A 14,988-nucleotide genomic window follows, 5' to 3' on the forward strand; every position below is an offset into this window, starting at 1 on the left:
CTTCTTCTTCTTCTTCTTCTTCTTCTTCTTCTTCTTCTTCTTCTTCTTCTTCTTCTTCTACTTCTTTTGTTATCACTGAGGCTTCACTGCTCTGAATAAACTTTATTTTTTATTGAAGGGGTTAATATTACATACCAGCCCCCCAAAGTGTTCTTCCTACTATTTTTTCCTCTCTCCCTCCCCTCTCAGAGTGTTTTTTGCACTATTTAATTCAGTTTGGTAAGAATCAGAGAAATACAACTCAAAAACAAAACAAAACAAACAAAAAAAATGACAATGCAATATTCTCAAATTAGCTAAGTAGTCCTCCCCCCCCCGCCTCATTCATATTCTATTTCCTTAGAAATATATGTTCTATCACCATTTAATAAACAGAAATCAGCCAGTTGCCTATCCCTGGGGACTCAGAGTGGCTCTCTACAGAACAATACATTAACCTTCGGCAGCTGTTATTTTGAAATAGTCCATTTTAGTGGATATATTGTGTCTTTAATGACAAACTTCTGAAGATTTTTATGAAATCGTCCTAGTGGGAATTGCAAAGAAACATATTTCATATCCTATGCACAAAATCCATTCACAAGCTGGATTAACTTTAATAGTCCCACCCAAAAGAACAGCATGCATTAGTTCCTTTAAATGTAATGTTATGCCTTTATCTATCACGAAAAGGAAGGCAATTTGGGTACCAAAAAAATCAATCTTTAAATTCCTCTAACTTGTTCAGTACACAGGTGTGTTTCAATGAACTGCAGCAATTTCAGTTGATTGGGCCACTGACGTCTGTGGAATCACAGAGAGCTCTGAAGTGCAACTTTATTTCCTTGGAATCTCTATGAATGTATTGCTTTTTGTGTCACTTTAACCTTTGGGAAAATGCTCCAATATTTAGAGAATAAAAGCACAAGGCAGCTACATGCTGCATGCACAAGTGACATTAGGTACTTCATTTAGAAATTCAGAAAACTGCAGAGTGAGGAGGTAGGAAGACCCCTAGAAATGTCATGGTCATTTAAATGCACTAAAATACACAAGGAGGTTCTATTTAAAAGCCGTGAGATATTAGGGAAGATCTACATCTGATTACTGATATAAAAAAAGAGCAGCATTTAGATGGCACTGAATTTATTAGATTCATTATTCTATCTCTGTATAATAGGATTACCAATATATAGTACATGAATGATTTGATTCAAAGGAATTATGTTGAAAAACCAGGCCCCTGCTAGCTAAGAAACAAAATGGTTGTGTGCTATTGGAAAACCATACAAACATTTGTACCTCCTTTTTTTTTTTGTACAAAATGGGGAAAGTAACTAAGTAATTTTTTTAAAAAATGCCTTTGCTACAGTGCAGTAGAAAAGGCATTAAATTGCAAGAGTAATTTGAAAAAATATATATGCATATATAACCATGTTGCTGTAACAAGGATATCTCTGTGCTTGTGACTGCAGAGTTCTTGCTCTTACCCAGAACAGTGAGATAGGCCTTAGACGTTTTGACAGGCATTGTAAATAAAGAACAGGTGTACTGCCCTTCATCAGAGAGAGACACATCACTGACACTGATACTCAATTCATGCCAGGAAGCCCGAACCAGCTCGATCCTGTTGTCTCTCAAAGCTAGAAAGAGAAAAAAGAACGAAAAGTGAGAAAAATACTCTTTTATAAAGTCAGTATTGTTAGACTCCATTTCTCAGCACCATACAGTGAACATTTTCTTCGGCTACACCTGTCAATCTCATTTCAGAAACTGTTTTAAAGGCAGTTTATATATTGAATATATTTTTATCACATTTTCAAATCAATAGAATCAAATAATTTTAATGTCTTCAGAAGCACTGCTTACTTTCTTAATTAAATTATTGTATCTAATATAATACTTAGAATGAGGTAAATGATAGTCATAATATGTCTTTCCTTCACAAAGTTTTTCATGTAATGTTAGTGCCTGGGAAAACTATTTTTAAAAGGGATTACTTCTGTGGAGAATGAATTTGGGTAAGCTATACTGAAAAAAAAAATGCTGTGTTTTTCCCAAGAAACTTACAATGAATATTAATGTATTAAAATTGCTCTGTAGGACTGGGGCAATGATGCAGCAGTGACACTCTGAATTTGTATATGAGAGGTCCCAGATATGTCCCTGGCATAAAATAATGATAGAGTGGAGTAGTGCTCTGGTCTCTTTTTTTATCTCAAATAATAAACATTAAAAAACAAGCAAACAAACAAACAAAAACTAAAAGTGTCAGCAAAAAGTTCAACTGGGTTATGTGCCCACCTCACAATGCACATACTGTAAGATGTTTTAGAGGTTTCTTTTCCTCTGTCTGTGTCTATTTTCTTTTTTTTTTTTTTTCAGTTTTTACAAAAAATTTTATTTATTATTGGGTAGGGACAGAGAGAAATTGAGAGGGGAGGCAGAGATAGAGAGACAGGGTGATACCTGCAGCACCATTACACCACTTACGAAACTTTCCCCCTGCAGGCGGGGACCAGGGGCTTGAACCCAGGTCCTTGCATACACTATAATGTATGCAGTCAACCAGGTGTGCCACTGCCTGGCCCCTTCTTTATTTTATTATTTAATTTTTATCAGTGATTTAAGATGGGTTATAGACTATAAGATGGGAGTCGGGCTGTGCACGTGGCGCTTTGCGCCACTGACCAGCGGAAGGATCCCGGTTGGAGCTCTGGGCTTCCCACCTGCAGGGGAGTCGCTTCAGGGGCCATTAAGTAGGTATGTAGGTGTCTTCTTTCTCTCCTCTCTGTCTTCCCCTCCTCTCTCCAGTTCTCTCTGTCCTATCCAACAATGGAGGAAATCAACAGTAAAAATAATAGTAACCACAACAATAATAATTACAACAATAAAACAACAAGGGCAACAAAAGGGAATAAATAAATAAAATAAAATAAAATAAAATAAAATAAAAAGACTATAAGATTACAGGACTATACTTCCATGATATACTAATCACCAAAATTGTGTATTCTACACTCTTTCTCTCCACCCCAGCAAAAAGACCATCATAGTTCTGATAAAAAGTCTAAGCCTATCTCCTTCTATCTGAAAAAGTCAGTCAGGAGTAGTGAACCCCATCCATGAAAAAACAAACAAACAAAACAAATACGTATAAATTGTTTTCTATGCAGAAGTGACAGTTAGCTTCATTTAAACAAGGGCCAATAATCAGTCTAAATACACCTATAATGTAACAGGAATTCACATTTGCTTCAGTTAGTTGGTTCTTGTGTATTATCTGTTGTTGTTCTGTTTGATACATACTTTTATTACTCCTTGAGTCAAACCAATTTTTCTATCACAGAATATTTACGTTCACACAAAAAAAATCTCATTTCATGTGTCTTCCTTATTCATACTCCTCTTGACACATTTTGGAGAAAAACAAAAACAAACTTAAGTATCATTATAAACCCCACTAAGGATAGCTATAAAGTCTGGAAAGAACTTTAGGAGTACTTTGAAAGATAGATCGGGGGAAAATCACTTAGATGGATAGGGATGTAAGAATAGTGGCATCTCATTTAGTAAAAAAAAAAAAGACAACAAATACCTGATGTCTGCCAACCACAATCTATAAACAAAAGACTGTCTAAGTAGATTCTCTTTTACTGTGGCTCAAATGGTAATCCTGACAGAAACACTGGAAAATACTGACCACCTTAAAGAGAAATCTAGTGGAGAAATAACTGGTAACAGTTGGCCATGAAATAATATCTCTCTCTCTCCCTCTCCTTCTCCGTCTCCCTCTCCGTCTCCCTCTCCCTCTCCCTCTCCCTCTTTTCCTCTCCCTCTCCCTCTTTCCCTCTCCCTCTTTCCCTCTCCCTCTTTCCCTCTCCCTCTCCCTCTTTCCCTCTCCCTCTCCCTCTTTCCCTCTCCCTCTCCCTCTTTCCCTCTCCCTCTCCCTCTTTCCCTCTCCCTCTCCCTCTCCCTCTTTCCCTCTCCCTCTCACTCTCCCTCTCCCTCTTTCCCTCTCCCTCTTTCCCTCTCCCTCTCCCTTTTTCCCTCTCCCTCTCCCTCTCCCTCTTTCCCTCTCCCTCTCCCTCTCCCTCTTTCCCTCTCCCTCTTTCCCTCTCCCTCTCTCTCTCCCCTCCCTCTGGGACTGGAGTATGGTCAATGCATTGATCTATAAACAACAAATTCCCCAACCCTAGGTAAGTGATCTCCGTATGATTTAGGGAATTAATTCTCAGCCTAGAATCAATGGGCACTCCAGCCTAGGGAAGTTCTTCAGTGCCTTTAGATGACAAAAGGGAAGATTACTAGAATACTGGGAGGACTAAACAACTCAGGGTAACCAAACAACATATCAAAGGTCTGGACAATTAGATTGTTTCTGTGATGATAACAACAATACCCATAGAACATGTGTACAAAACATCAGAAGGATATAACTACTCCTAGAATCGAAGATTTATACATTTGTCTTTATTAATATCTATTTATTTTATTTGCCAGGGCAGAGTGAAATTGAGATAGAAGGGAAAGACAAAGAGGGAGAGGGAAGGAGAGAAACCAGCAGTACCACTTCACTGCTCATGAAGCTTACCACCACCAGGCAGGTGGGGACTGGGGATTCAAACCTGGGTTTGAATTGCACATTGTGAGATATGTGCTCTACTAAGTGCACCACCTCCCAGCCCCAGAAGGCATGAATGGGATCCAGAGCCACCTAAAATAATTGCCAACATATCTGAGACATACACACTTATCTTCTTTTTTCTTTCTTTCTTTTCTTTTTGCCTCCAGGGTTATTTCTGGGGCTCAGTGCCTGCACCATGAATCCACTGCTCCTGGAGGCCATTCCCCCCCTTTTGTTGCCCTTGTTGTAGCTTTGTCATGGTTATTATTGTTGTTGTTGATGTCGTTCATTGTTGGATAGGACAGAGAGAAATGGAGAGAGGAGGAGGAGAAGACAGAGAGGGGGAGAGAAAGACACCTGCAGACTTGCTTCACCACCTGTGAAGCGACTCTCCTACAGGTGGGGAGCCTGGGCTCAAACCAGGATCCTTATGCTGGTCCTTGAGCTTTGTGCCACATGCGTTTAACCCACTGTGCTCCCTCCCGAACCCCCGTACAGAGTTATTTTCAAAATTATCAGTCATATGAACATAATTCAAACAAATAAATAACATGCTAACAGGGAGTTGAAGCAGATGTTGGAATTATCTGACAATTTAAATTCATTTAAAAGTATTAATGAGATATCACTCAAAATTAATTACTTACTGTAGTGAAATACAAATTAGAAAATATCCGGAACATGCTACTTAAAAGTCAAATATAAGTTATAGGAAAAATAAACTTATTTGACTCAAAAGTGCAGTGAGAATAGGACAGGGTAGGATCAATGAATTTGAAGGCAGTGGAAGAAAATTCACTTGATGAGAAAAACAAAGGGAATAGATTGAATCACAAAGAAAGAATATCATCTCAGGGAACATCAGCATATAATGCAGCAATAATAAGATATGCAATTTTGACAGCATATGCATAATAAATGAGAAATTAAATTGGATTGTATGTTTGAAGAAATGAGGTTGGTAACCTTACAAATCTGGCAAAAGAAGTCAATGTACAGTGGTCCAGGAGATGGCACAGAGGATAAAGCATTAGGCTCTCCAGCATGAGGTCCTGAGTTCAATTGGCAGCAGCACCTGTACCAGAACGATATCTGGTTCTTTCTCTCTCTCCTCCTATCTTTCTAATAAATCAATAAATATCTTGAAAGAGAAGAAGAAGGAGAAGGAGGAGGAGGAGAAGAACTCAATGTATAGAATTATGAAAATGGGTAAAATTCAGCTAAGAAAGCGTAAGGAAGTCCATCAAGGTACATGGAAATTAAGTTTCTAAAGTCCAAAAATAAAAGAAAAAATTGAAAATAACTGAAAAATACTTGTTATGTATGAAAATGTATGATACCAACCAAACTGATACCAATTCAAGTAGCAATAGCTTACTCATTAGAAATAATGGAAGTTAGCAACAAAGACACAGTTTTCAAATGCTGTAAGAAAAAAAAAAGAAGCGTTTAATAATAAATTCGTCAGGAATCAAGAGTAAATATACTCATAGAACAAGGAAGAATAAGAACTTTCACCTGTATCATAGCTACCTTAAAGAAAATCCGACTTCTTCAAAGTGGGAAAGGAAGAAAGAAAGAAAGAAAGAAAGAAAGAAAGAAAGAAAGAAAGAAAGAAAGAAAGAGAGAGAGAAAGAAAGAAGAAAGAGAGAAAGAAAGAAGAAAGAGAGAAAGAAAGAAGAAAGAAAGAAAGAAAGAAAGAAAGAAAGAAAGAAAGGAAGGAAGAAAGAAAGAAGGAAAGAAAGAAAGGAGAAAGCTAGCTAGCTAGCTCTTGGGAGCATCAATCAGAAAAATATAATTGAATAAAACAAAAATATGCATGGGTAGCACTGCTATTAACATAGTTCAGAAAGTTCCTGCCTGTACAAATGGATAAGATAGTAACAGAATTTATATTAAAATGAAGAAATTAAACTATCACATATAAACTACTTTTTTGGTGTTGAGTCGAGTACTCCTGGGTAAATGATGGTGGAAAAAAAATCTACTGACGTAGTGTTTAATGTACAGATATACAGAAGAAATTCTAGCGACACAAGTAGAAAGGTATCAGGGCAAAAGGGCGTAATGGAAGTAATGTTTTCACTTCAAGTGGAAAAACATTGCCAGCAATAAATTTTGATAAGTCAGATATGCATCTCTCCATATCAAGAGAAAGTCTGTGACACTATAGGAATGCTTAAAGTTATTTATCCTATAGATAAGTTAAAATGAAATCCATTTATATTGTGTCTTCACAAAACAAATCATATGGATGGATAAGAGATCAGTGGTTAATCTGATAGAGTTCAAGGGTAGAGATGGCTGAGAGACATGAATGTGGTCTACAGGACAACACAGAGGCTTCTTATTGTGATCAACTGGGTTTTGCTTTGACTGTGCTGATAAAGACATAAACCTGGAGCTGAGATTGACAAAAAATGACAGTCAGCTTCCTAATTGTTATACCTTTGTGATACGTTATTTTTGGTGAAGTTTACATGGATATTTTCAGTATTATTTCTTAGAACTTGGCAGGGAGCTGCAGTAAACTCTCAATTAAAATTTTCTTTACAGTGGATGGAGTAGGGTACATGGTTTGGCTTTCAAAACTTAACATTCATTCAGAACGTAATAACATTTGCACAGCATAAGAGGAGGATTCCACATGCCTTATCTTAGACTGCCTGCATCTTCCCTACATGAATCCTGATGGAAATAGTCATAAAACATATTATTTTGAATAGCATTTGAATCTTGAATGACTTAAATACATTTTAAGAGAATCCTCCTCCCACATACACAAATGACACAAACCTTAATGAATATAGCATGTGCACCATGATTTTTTAAATCTACTTTCATAAGCTGACATATGCTTACAAATATTTTTTAAACTAAACTTTAGTGAATAGAAAAGTAAGAAGTATGATTAAGATGTACTTTTGATTCCAGTAGGATTCAGAACATGTTTTTAAAAGATGTCTATTCCATATTCTGTCTCCTATATGCCCTAATGTCTATGCCCTGTTCAGATGCTAAAGGAAAAACAGTGGGACAGAGATTTGCTATTTCTCCAATTGGACCTCAAGGTATATCAACCACTTTTCAAAGCTATGATTTATTTTTAGAATGACTTATCACTTATTTCTCCTTTTAAGAGGTCACCAAAAGCTCAGATTCCTGCCATGATACTCTATGGGTAAAGCACGTTTCTCGCCCACTGTGTTCAATTTCATTTCTTCTAGCATAGGAAGAAATGAAAGAAATCTCACTGACAAGTGAGATGTAGCTTACAATTTCCCACGTATCTTGGAAAAAGTAATTCTTTTGGTCAGTATATTTTGTGAAAACTCTAATAACACAGAACTCATATTGACTTAATACATACAAGTATACAATTTTGATAGTTAAACCACTTGCACAGAGTCTAGGTAAAAGTATTAACTATACTCAAAAGGGCTCTAGACATTTGTATGAGGTCAGCTTTCCTTTCAATAATAATTCCTTATATATAAAATAGACTTCCTAGATTTTTTTTCCAAATCTGAAACCTCAAATCTCATCTGCTGTTTTCTTACTTTTAGGTTCATGATTACTAAATACGTTTTCTGCTTTATATCTTAAAGCTTCTCAGCCACCAAGTTGCAGATGTTACCATGACATCAACCTGACTTCCCCTGGGCAGACGACTTCACCAGTGTGTCCTGGAACCCACCTCCCCAGAGCCCTGCCCCACTGGGGAAAAATAAACAGGCTGGGAGTATGGATTGACCTGCCAACACATACGTCCAGTGGAGAAGCAGTTACAGATGCCAGACCTTCCACCTTCTGCATCTCATAATGATCCTGCATCCACACTCCCAGAGGGATAAAGAATAGGAAAACTTCTACATCTGTATTCTGCATCTGTAGATGTAGTCCCACAGATTTGTTTTGGGTTAGTCTTTCTTGCAGTTGGGTTTGTGTCCTCAAAGATGCCGTTGAGGTTTATTTAGATGGGAAAGAGTCCTGTCAATATTTTTCTCTAAGTATTTGATAGTTTCTGATCTAACATTCAGGCCCTTGACCCATTTGGAGTTGACTTTTGTTTTCTGGTGAGATTAAAGTGCTTCAGTTTCATTCCTCTGCATGTTTCAACCCAGTTTCCCCAGCACCATTTATTGAAAAGAATCTCCTTCCTACATTTAATAGTTTGGGCCCCTTTATCAAAAATTAGATGTCCACAGGCATGGGGGCTTAGTTTTGCGCTTTCAGTTCAGTTTCACTGGTTTTCTCATCTATTTTTGTTCCAGTGCCAGGTTGTTTTGATGAAGATGGCCTTATAATATAGTTTGAGATCTGGGAGTGTGATGTCTCCATTTCTGTTTCTTTTCCTCAAGATTGTTTTGGCGATTCTAGGTATTTTCAGATTCCAGATAAATGATTGTAATCTTTGTTCTAGTCTCTTAAAGAAGCGTGGTGGAACTTTGATGGATATCACGTTAAATTTGTATATGCCTCTGGATAGAATATTCATTTTGATGATTAATAAAACGTAGGAAAGCTTCCAATGAAGGGGATGGCATGTGAAACTCTGGTGGTGGGAACTGTACCCCTCTACAGTCTTGTTAATCTTTTAAGTCAATAAAAAGTAATAATTCCTAATTTGTTTATATATTTGGATTATTATAGTAACTAAAAGATGCCATATGGCATACAAATAGTGTTTTGCTCTAACAAATATGACATGTATTTTGAGTTTAGTACCCTGATGAGAACTTGCAATATCTAAATAAATTCAACCTCCCAAACATGTATGCTCTCTGATATTATTATTACCAGTCCTCACTAACAGCCAGGCTCTGAAAAGAATAATAAATAAAATTTACTATACTCTTTACTATTTATTAACTATATGAACCTAGATAGTTTACCTTTATATTATATGCCTCAATATGTTGAGTGACAGATGGAGATAATAATAAAGTACGGAAGATATGGGTTGAAATTTGAGGAGAACTAAAGAATAAAACTGAACCACTATATTTCACCAAACACAAAAGCAAATTCCGAGTTGATCAAGGACTTGGATATTAGACCAGAAACTATCAAATACTTAGCAGAAAGTATTGGCAGAACTCTTTTCCCTCTAAACTTTAAAGGCATCTTCAATTATATGAATCCAATGACAAAGGAGACTAAACAAAAATAAAGCAATGGGACTACAGCAAATTACAAAGCTTCTGCAAAGAAAACCATTACCCAAAGAGACCTCCCACAGAATGGGAGAAGATCTTTACATGTCATAAATAAAACAAGAGGCTAGTGACCAATATATATAAAGAGCTCACCAAACTCAGTAACAAGAAGACAAATGTCCCCATCCAAAATGAGGACAGGATATGAACAGAATATTCAGAGATCCAAAAGGCCAACAAACATATGAAAAAAAAAAATGCTCCAAGTCATTTTCAGAAAAATGCAAATAAAGACAACCACTTCTATCCTGTGAGAATGTCATACATCAGAAAAGTTAGCAGCAACAAATGCTGGAGAGGTTGCAGCAATGAAGGAACCCTCCTGCACTGAGGTTGGGATGTAAATTGGTCCAACCCCTGTGGGAAAGAGATCTGGAGAACTTTTTTTTTTTTTTTTTTTTTTTTTGCCTCTAGGGTTATTGCTGGAGTTCAGTGCCTGTACCATGAGTCCACTGCTCCTAGAGGCCATTTTTTTCCCTCTTTTGTTGCCCTTGTTGCTGTAGCCTTGTTGTGGTTACTATTATTGTTACTGTTGATTTCCTTCGTTGTTGCATAGAAAAGAGAGAAATGGAGAGAGAAGGGGAAGACAGAGAGGGAGAGAGAAAGATAGACACCTGCAGACCTGCTTCACCACCTGTGAAGCGACTCCCCTGCAGGTGGGGAGCCAGGGGCTCCAACCGGGATCCTTGTGCCTGTCCTTGGGCTTTGCGCCATGTACACTTCACCCACTGTGCTACTGCCTGACCCCCTGGAGAACTCTTAGGAGGCTAGAAGTGGATGTACCCTATGACCTTGCAATTTCTCCCCTTGGGAAATATCCTAAAGAACCAAACATACCCATCCAAAAAGATTTGTGTATACCTATGTCCATAGTGGCACAATTTGTAATAACCCAAACTTGGAAGTAACCCAGGTGTCCAACAACAGATGAGTGGCTGAGTAAGAGTGGTATATATACACAATGGAATACTACTCAGCTATTAAAAATGGTGACTTCACCATTTTCAGCCCATCTTGAATGGAGCTTAAAGAAATGATGTTAAATAAAATAAGTCAGAAACAGGATAAATATGGAATAATCTCACTCACAGACAGAAGTTGAAAAACAAGATCATAATAGAAAACAAAAGCAGAACCTGAGGTTGGTGTATTGCACCAAAGTAAAAGACTCTGGGGTGGGGAGGAGGGTTCAGGTCCTGGAACACGATTGGTAGAAGAGGGTTGAACTGTGCTGTGGAAAACTGGGAAATGTTACTCATGTACAAACTACTGTATTTTACTGTAGACAATAAGCCATTGATCCCCCAATAAAGAAAATAAAAACTGAGAACTAAAAAATATATAAATATGTATATAGTCTGAAAACATATTCCAAAGAAATTCATGAAATTAGGCAAGTATTCTGTATCTTTATATTTCCTTGACAAACCATTTGCCAAAACAAAATAACCGCCTATAAAGTTTTTAATTGAACCAAATATACATACATACAACACATACACACTGAGTGCATATATATACACATTCTCTTTTTCTTTACTAGAGCACTGCTCAGCTCTGGTTTCTGGTGGTGCTGGAAATTGAGCCTAGGACTCAGAGCCTCAGACATAAAAGGCTTTTTTTTTTTTTTGCATAACTACTATGGTATTCCCCCAACCCTGCACTAAACATTTAATTTAATTTAATTTAATTTAATTTAATTTAATTTAATTTTATGGGGGGGCACCATGCACAAAATCTCTCTCCTGAGCTCAGGAGAGAAGTTCTCCTCAGTAATTCTCAGCTTTGGTTGCTCATGAAAACCACCAACGGCTGCAATTATATGAATTTCCAGATTCTACTTTCCCGAGATTCAGATTTTGATGGCATGTGGAGGCAATCTAAGCTTTGGGTGTTAAATATTTTCTATATTTAATGCACTAAATATTTTAAACAAGCCTAACATCCACAATGTTGATAGAGTTTATAAATGTTTATGTTATTTCCACTTTGCTTTATCATAGTTTTTTTTCAAGCAAAAAACAGACAAAGACAAATGTTAATAGTGTAAAGGGAATACACTTGACTCACAGAGTTCATTCCCTGCCAGCAGTCGCCTTGTCTCTCTCATCTCAGCACCCTGTGCCACCACCGTCTACATAGGAGGTATTCAGTATAGGAGGTATTCAGAGCGGCTATTGAATTGAAACTGAGTCAGACTCTGTCTGTATATGATAAGCACAGAATAATAATAATAAATAAAAAAGAGGAATTCCTCTTCAGTGTGTCTCCACAGGTTCCCATATGGGAAAGAAGCCAAAAAATAAGAATAAAATAGTGTTCCATTTAGACACTGTTACACATGAAAGCACTCGAAACATCATGCTGCAAATTTTCAGCAAAGTGATAGTTCATTGTGAAGGAGTTGAAATACTGACAGAGGGACCTCAGAAGCTATTTTCATGTTACTTTGGTTGTCAGATGAACACAAGAAGTCCTTAATAATCAGAAATCATACATATCATCTAACATGTTCACATAGCAAGTCCCAAATGGTGAATGAACCTAAACAAGGAATTTCAATATTCTCAACTGAAGTGAATTCAATTTAAAATATACTTTCTTGGGGAGTTGGGTGGTAGTGCAGCGGGTTAAGCACACGTGGCGCAAAGCACAAGGACCAACCTAAGGATCCTGGTTTCATCCCCCGGTTCCCCACCTGCAGGGGGGTCGCTTCATAGGTGGTGAAGCAGGTCTGCAGGTGTCTATCTTTCTCCCTCTCTGTCTTTCCCGCCTCTCTCTATTTCTCTTTGTCCTATCCAACAACAACGACATCAATAACATCAACAATAATAACTACAACAATAAAACAACAAGGACAACAAAAAAGGAATAAATAAATATTTAAAAAATATATATACTTTCTTGTCAGGACACAGATATTCATTCCTATCTGAATATCTAAAAGAAAAACACTCAAGCATTTCATTTATAAAAAGGATTTTAAAACTCTGTCTTATGAATACTTGAAAAAAAGAGATGAATATGTGTAATAACAGAATGAAATAAAATTGCTCCCACTTCAGAGAGATTAAAAATGAGTTAATGGGTTAAGTTGGTTACTCCGAGGTTATGACTCAGAAGCCACTAGGTGCCTGCTACTCACTGGGTAGACGATTTAACAGTTCAAATCTCTGAGCTCTGGAGGATTTCATCTTAACTGCAAATAAAAAGCACTGACCAATGAGTAGGAATCTATTAAATAATACTTAGCTCTGGATAAAAATTATTTTCCCAATATGCCATTGGTTCTAAATGGTTCATCAATCATACAAATGAAAATTTTGGATTCATGCTGGATGAAATAAAAATTCCTAAGATAATTACTTGCAGGATTTTAGTCATATTTTATAATCATGTCTAACAAAAGTTACTGGCATAGTTAATAAGTTGCATATTAATTAGTTTTAATGCAAATTAACTTAATGACAATACTACTATTGAATTTATCTGGCATAATTCATTTAAGAACCTGATAGGAATTCGGGTATATCTGTATGAATAGTTCTCCTTCCTCACCATATTATCATATTTATAAAGGTGAGAACAAACTTCTCGAAGAAACATTTTCAAATATATTTAAATAGGCTTTCAGTGAGTAATAATTTACATCTCAGTTTGAGGTTGTGTAAGTAACGATAAAGATATCCTTGATGGTGTAATCACTTTTAAGAGACTTTTTTTTTAATGCAGAAAATAACACTTTTTTTAAAAAACTTTTTTGTTGTTTTACTTGCTTTTTAAGTTCCACAGATATATAACTACATAAAGTAGATATTGGTCCACAGAGAGGCAGTAGTATTTATAAAGCCCCTAGTGGACAAGGGATTTTGACCTGCTTAAGGGTTCTTCAGAAGGCCAAGATGGTGGGATATCTATATCTATATCTAGAGAGAGGGGGATAGATTAAAGCATATCAGTCAAGCCTCAGTTTTTTTGTTTGTTTGTTTGTTTTGGGCTTTGTAGGTTAACTCTCTTTTCTTTTTTTTTTAATTTCTTTATTAGGGAATTAGTGTTTTACATTCAACAGTAAATACAATAGTTTGTACATGCATAACATTTCCCAGTTTTCTATGTAACAATACAACCCCCATTAGGTCCTCTGTCATACTTCTTGGGTCTGTATTCTCCCCCACCCACCCACCCCAGTGTCTTTTACTTTGGTGCAACACTGTTTTAACAACTTTTCCTAGTGTACCCACTGAAGCTAAAACCTCCTCAAATTCAGATTATGTCTGATGCCTTTGCATTAATCTTACAGGTCTCACACAATCTGCTATATAGAGGGACCACTGATGATTTATACAGTTAATTTTAATTATGAATCAACATCACATAATATTCTATAATTAGACACATTCATTTTAATGAAATTGTATATAAGTGAATACTATGTAGTGGATGGGTCTATCCTAATTCACTCTATGCAAGTACAAAAACCTGCATCAGGATGACATATAGGGTAGGGAAACAGCTCCAAGGCTGGTTACAGCATTTGGCTCCTGTGCTTGGTTGAGCCTTGGCACTTCATATCTCAGAATTATGGTCTGGTTTCTCCTCCATCTTGTTCTCATTTTGTTTCATTTGAAATTCTCTCTCTCTCTCTCTCTCTCTCAAATTTAATATATAAAAATGAATGTTTAAAAAAAAGATGCTAGAAATGTCATCTTGGTTACTTAAATTCCCTACGTTAAACATAAATATTCAGAATATACTATTATACATCCATATAATTACCATCAAAGCAATTATTTCATACAATGAGAAAGAGAGACAGACAGAGACAGAGAGACAGAGAGAAACACATATAGCAGGAAATGAGGAATTTCCATTTGACAAATCAAACTCCACCTCACAAATGAGATGAGATTAAATGAGCCCTCAGTATATCAGCCTTCATTCTCCCTTGTGGCTCACCTCCCTACCACCCCACTTGAAGTCTAAAGGTATTTTTTTGTGTTCAAAGTTCTGCCTTTGAACAAGATATATTTCAGAATGCTGCCTGTGGCCTTTGATGCAATATCAAATTTTTTATTTGACTGCCTATTGTCTGATAATAGACTTCTCATGAATCTGCCTTTTATTTGTACATTATTCTTATAAGTAATCTGCTTTGCTTCTGAA

General features: G+C 36.6%; 1 protein-coding gene across 4 annotated transcripts in view; it reads right to left on the reverse strand.

Moving 5' to 3' along the window:
* CADM2 (cell adhesion molecule 2) overlaps nucleotides 1-14,988 on the reverse strand; it is a 1,068,981-nt gene that overhangs the window by 126,245 nt on the left and 927,748 nt on the right. For all 4 annotated transcript variants that reach the window (XM_007531179.3, XM_060172115.1, XM_060172116.1 and 1 more), the window contains one exon: nucleotides 1,470-1,622. In XM_007531179.3, coding sequence (XP_007531241.1) covers nucleotides 1,470-1,622 — 153 coding nt within the window. The remainder of the gene's footprint in view (nucleotides 1-1,469; nucleotides 1,623-14,988) is intronic.

The sequence above is a fragment of the Erinaceus europaeus genome, chromosome 14 (genome assembly GCF_950295315.1).
Source record: "Erinaceus europaeus chromosome 14, mEriEur2.1, whole genome shotgun sequence".
Lineage (NCBI taxonomy): Eukaryota > Metazoa > Chordata > Mammalia > Eulipotyphla > Erinaceidae > Erinaceus > Erinaceus europaeus.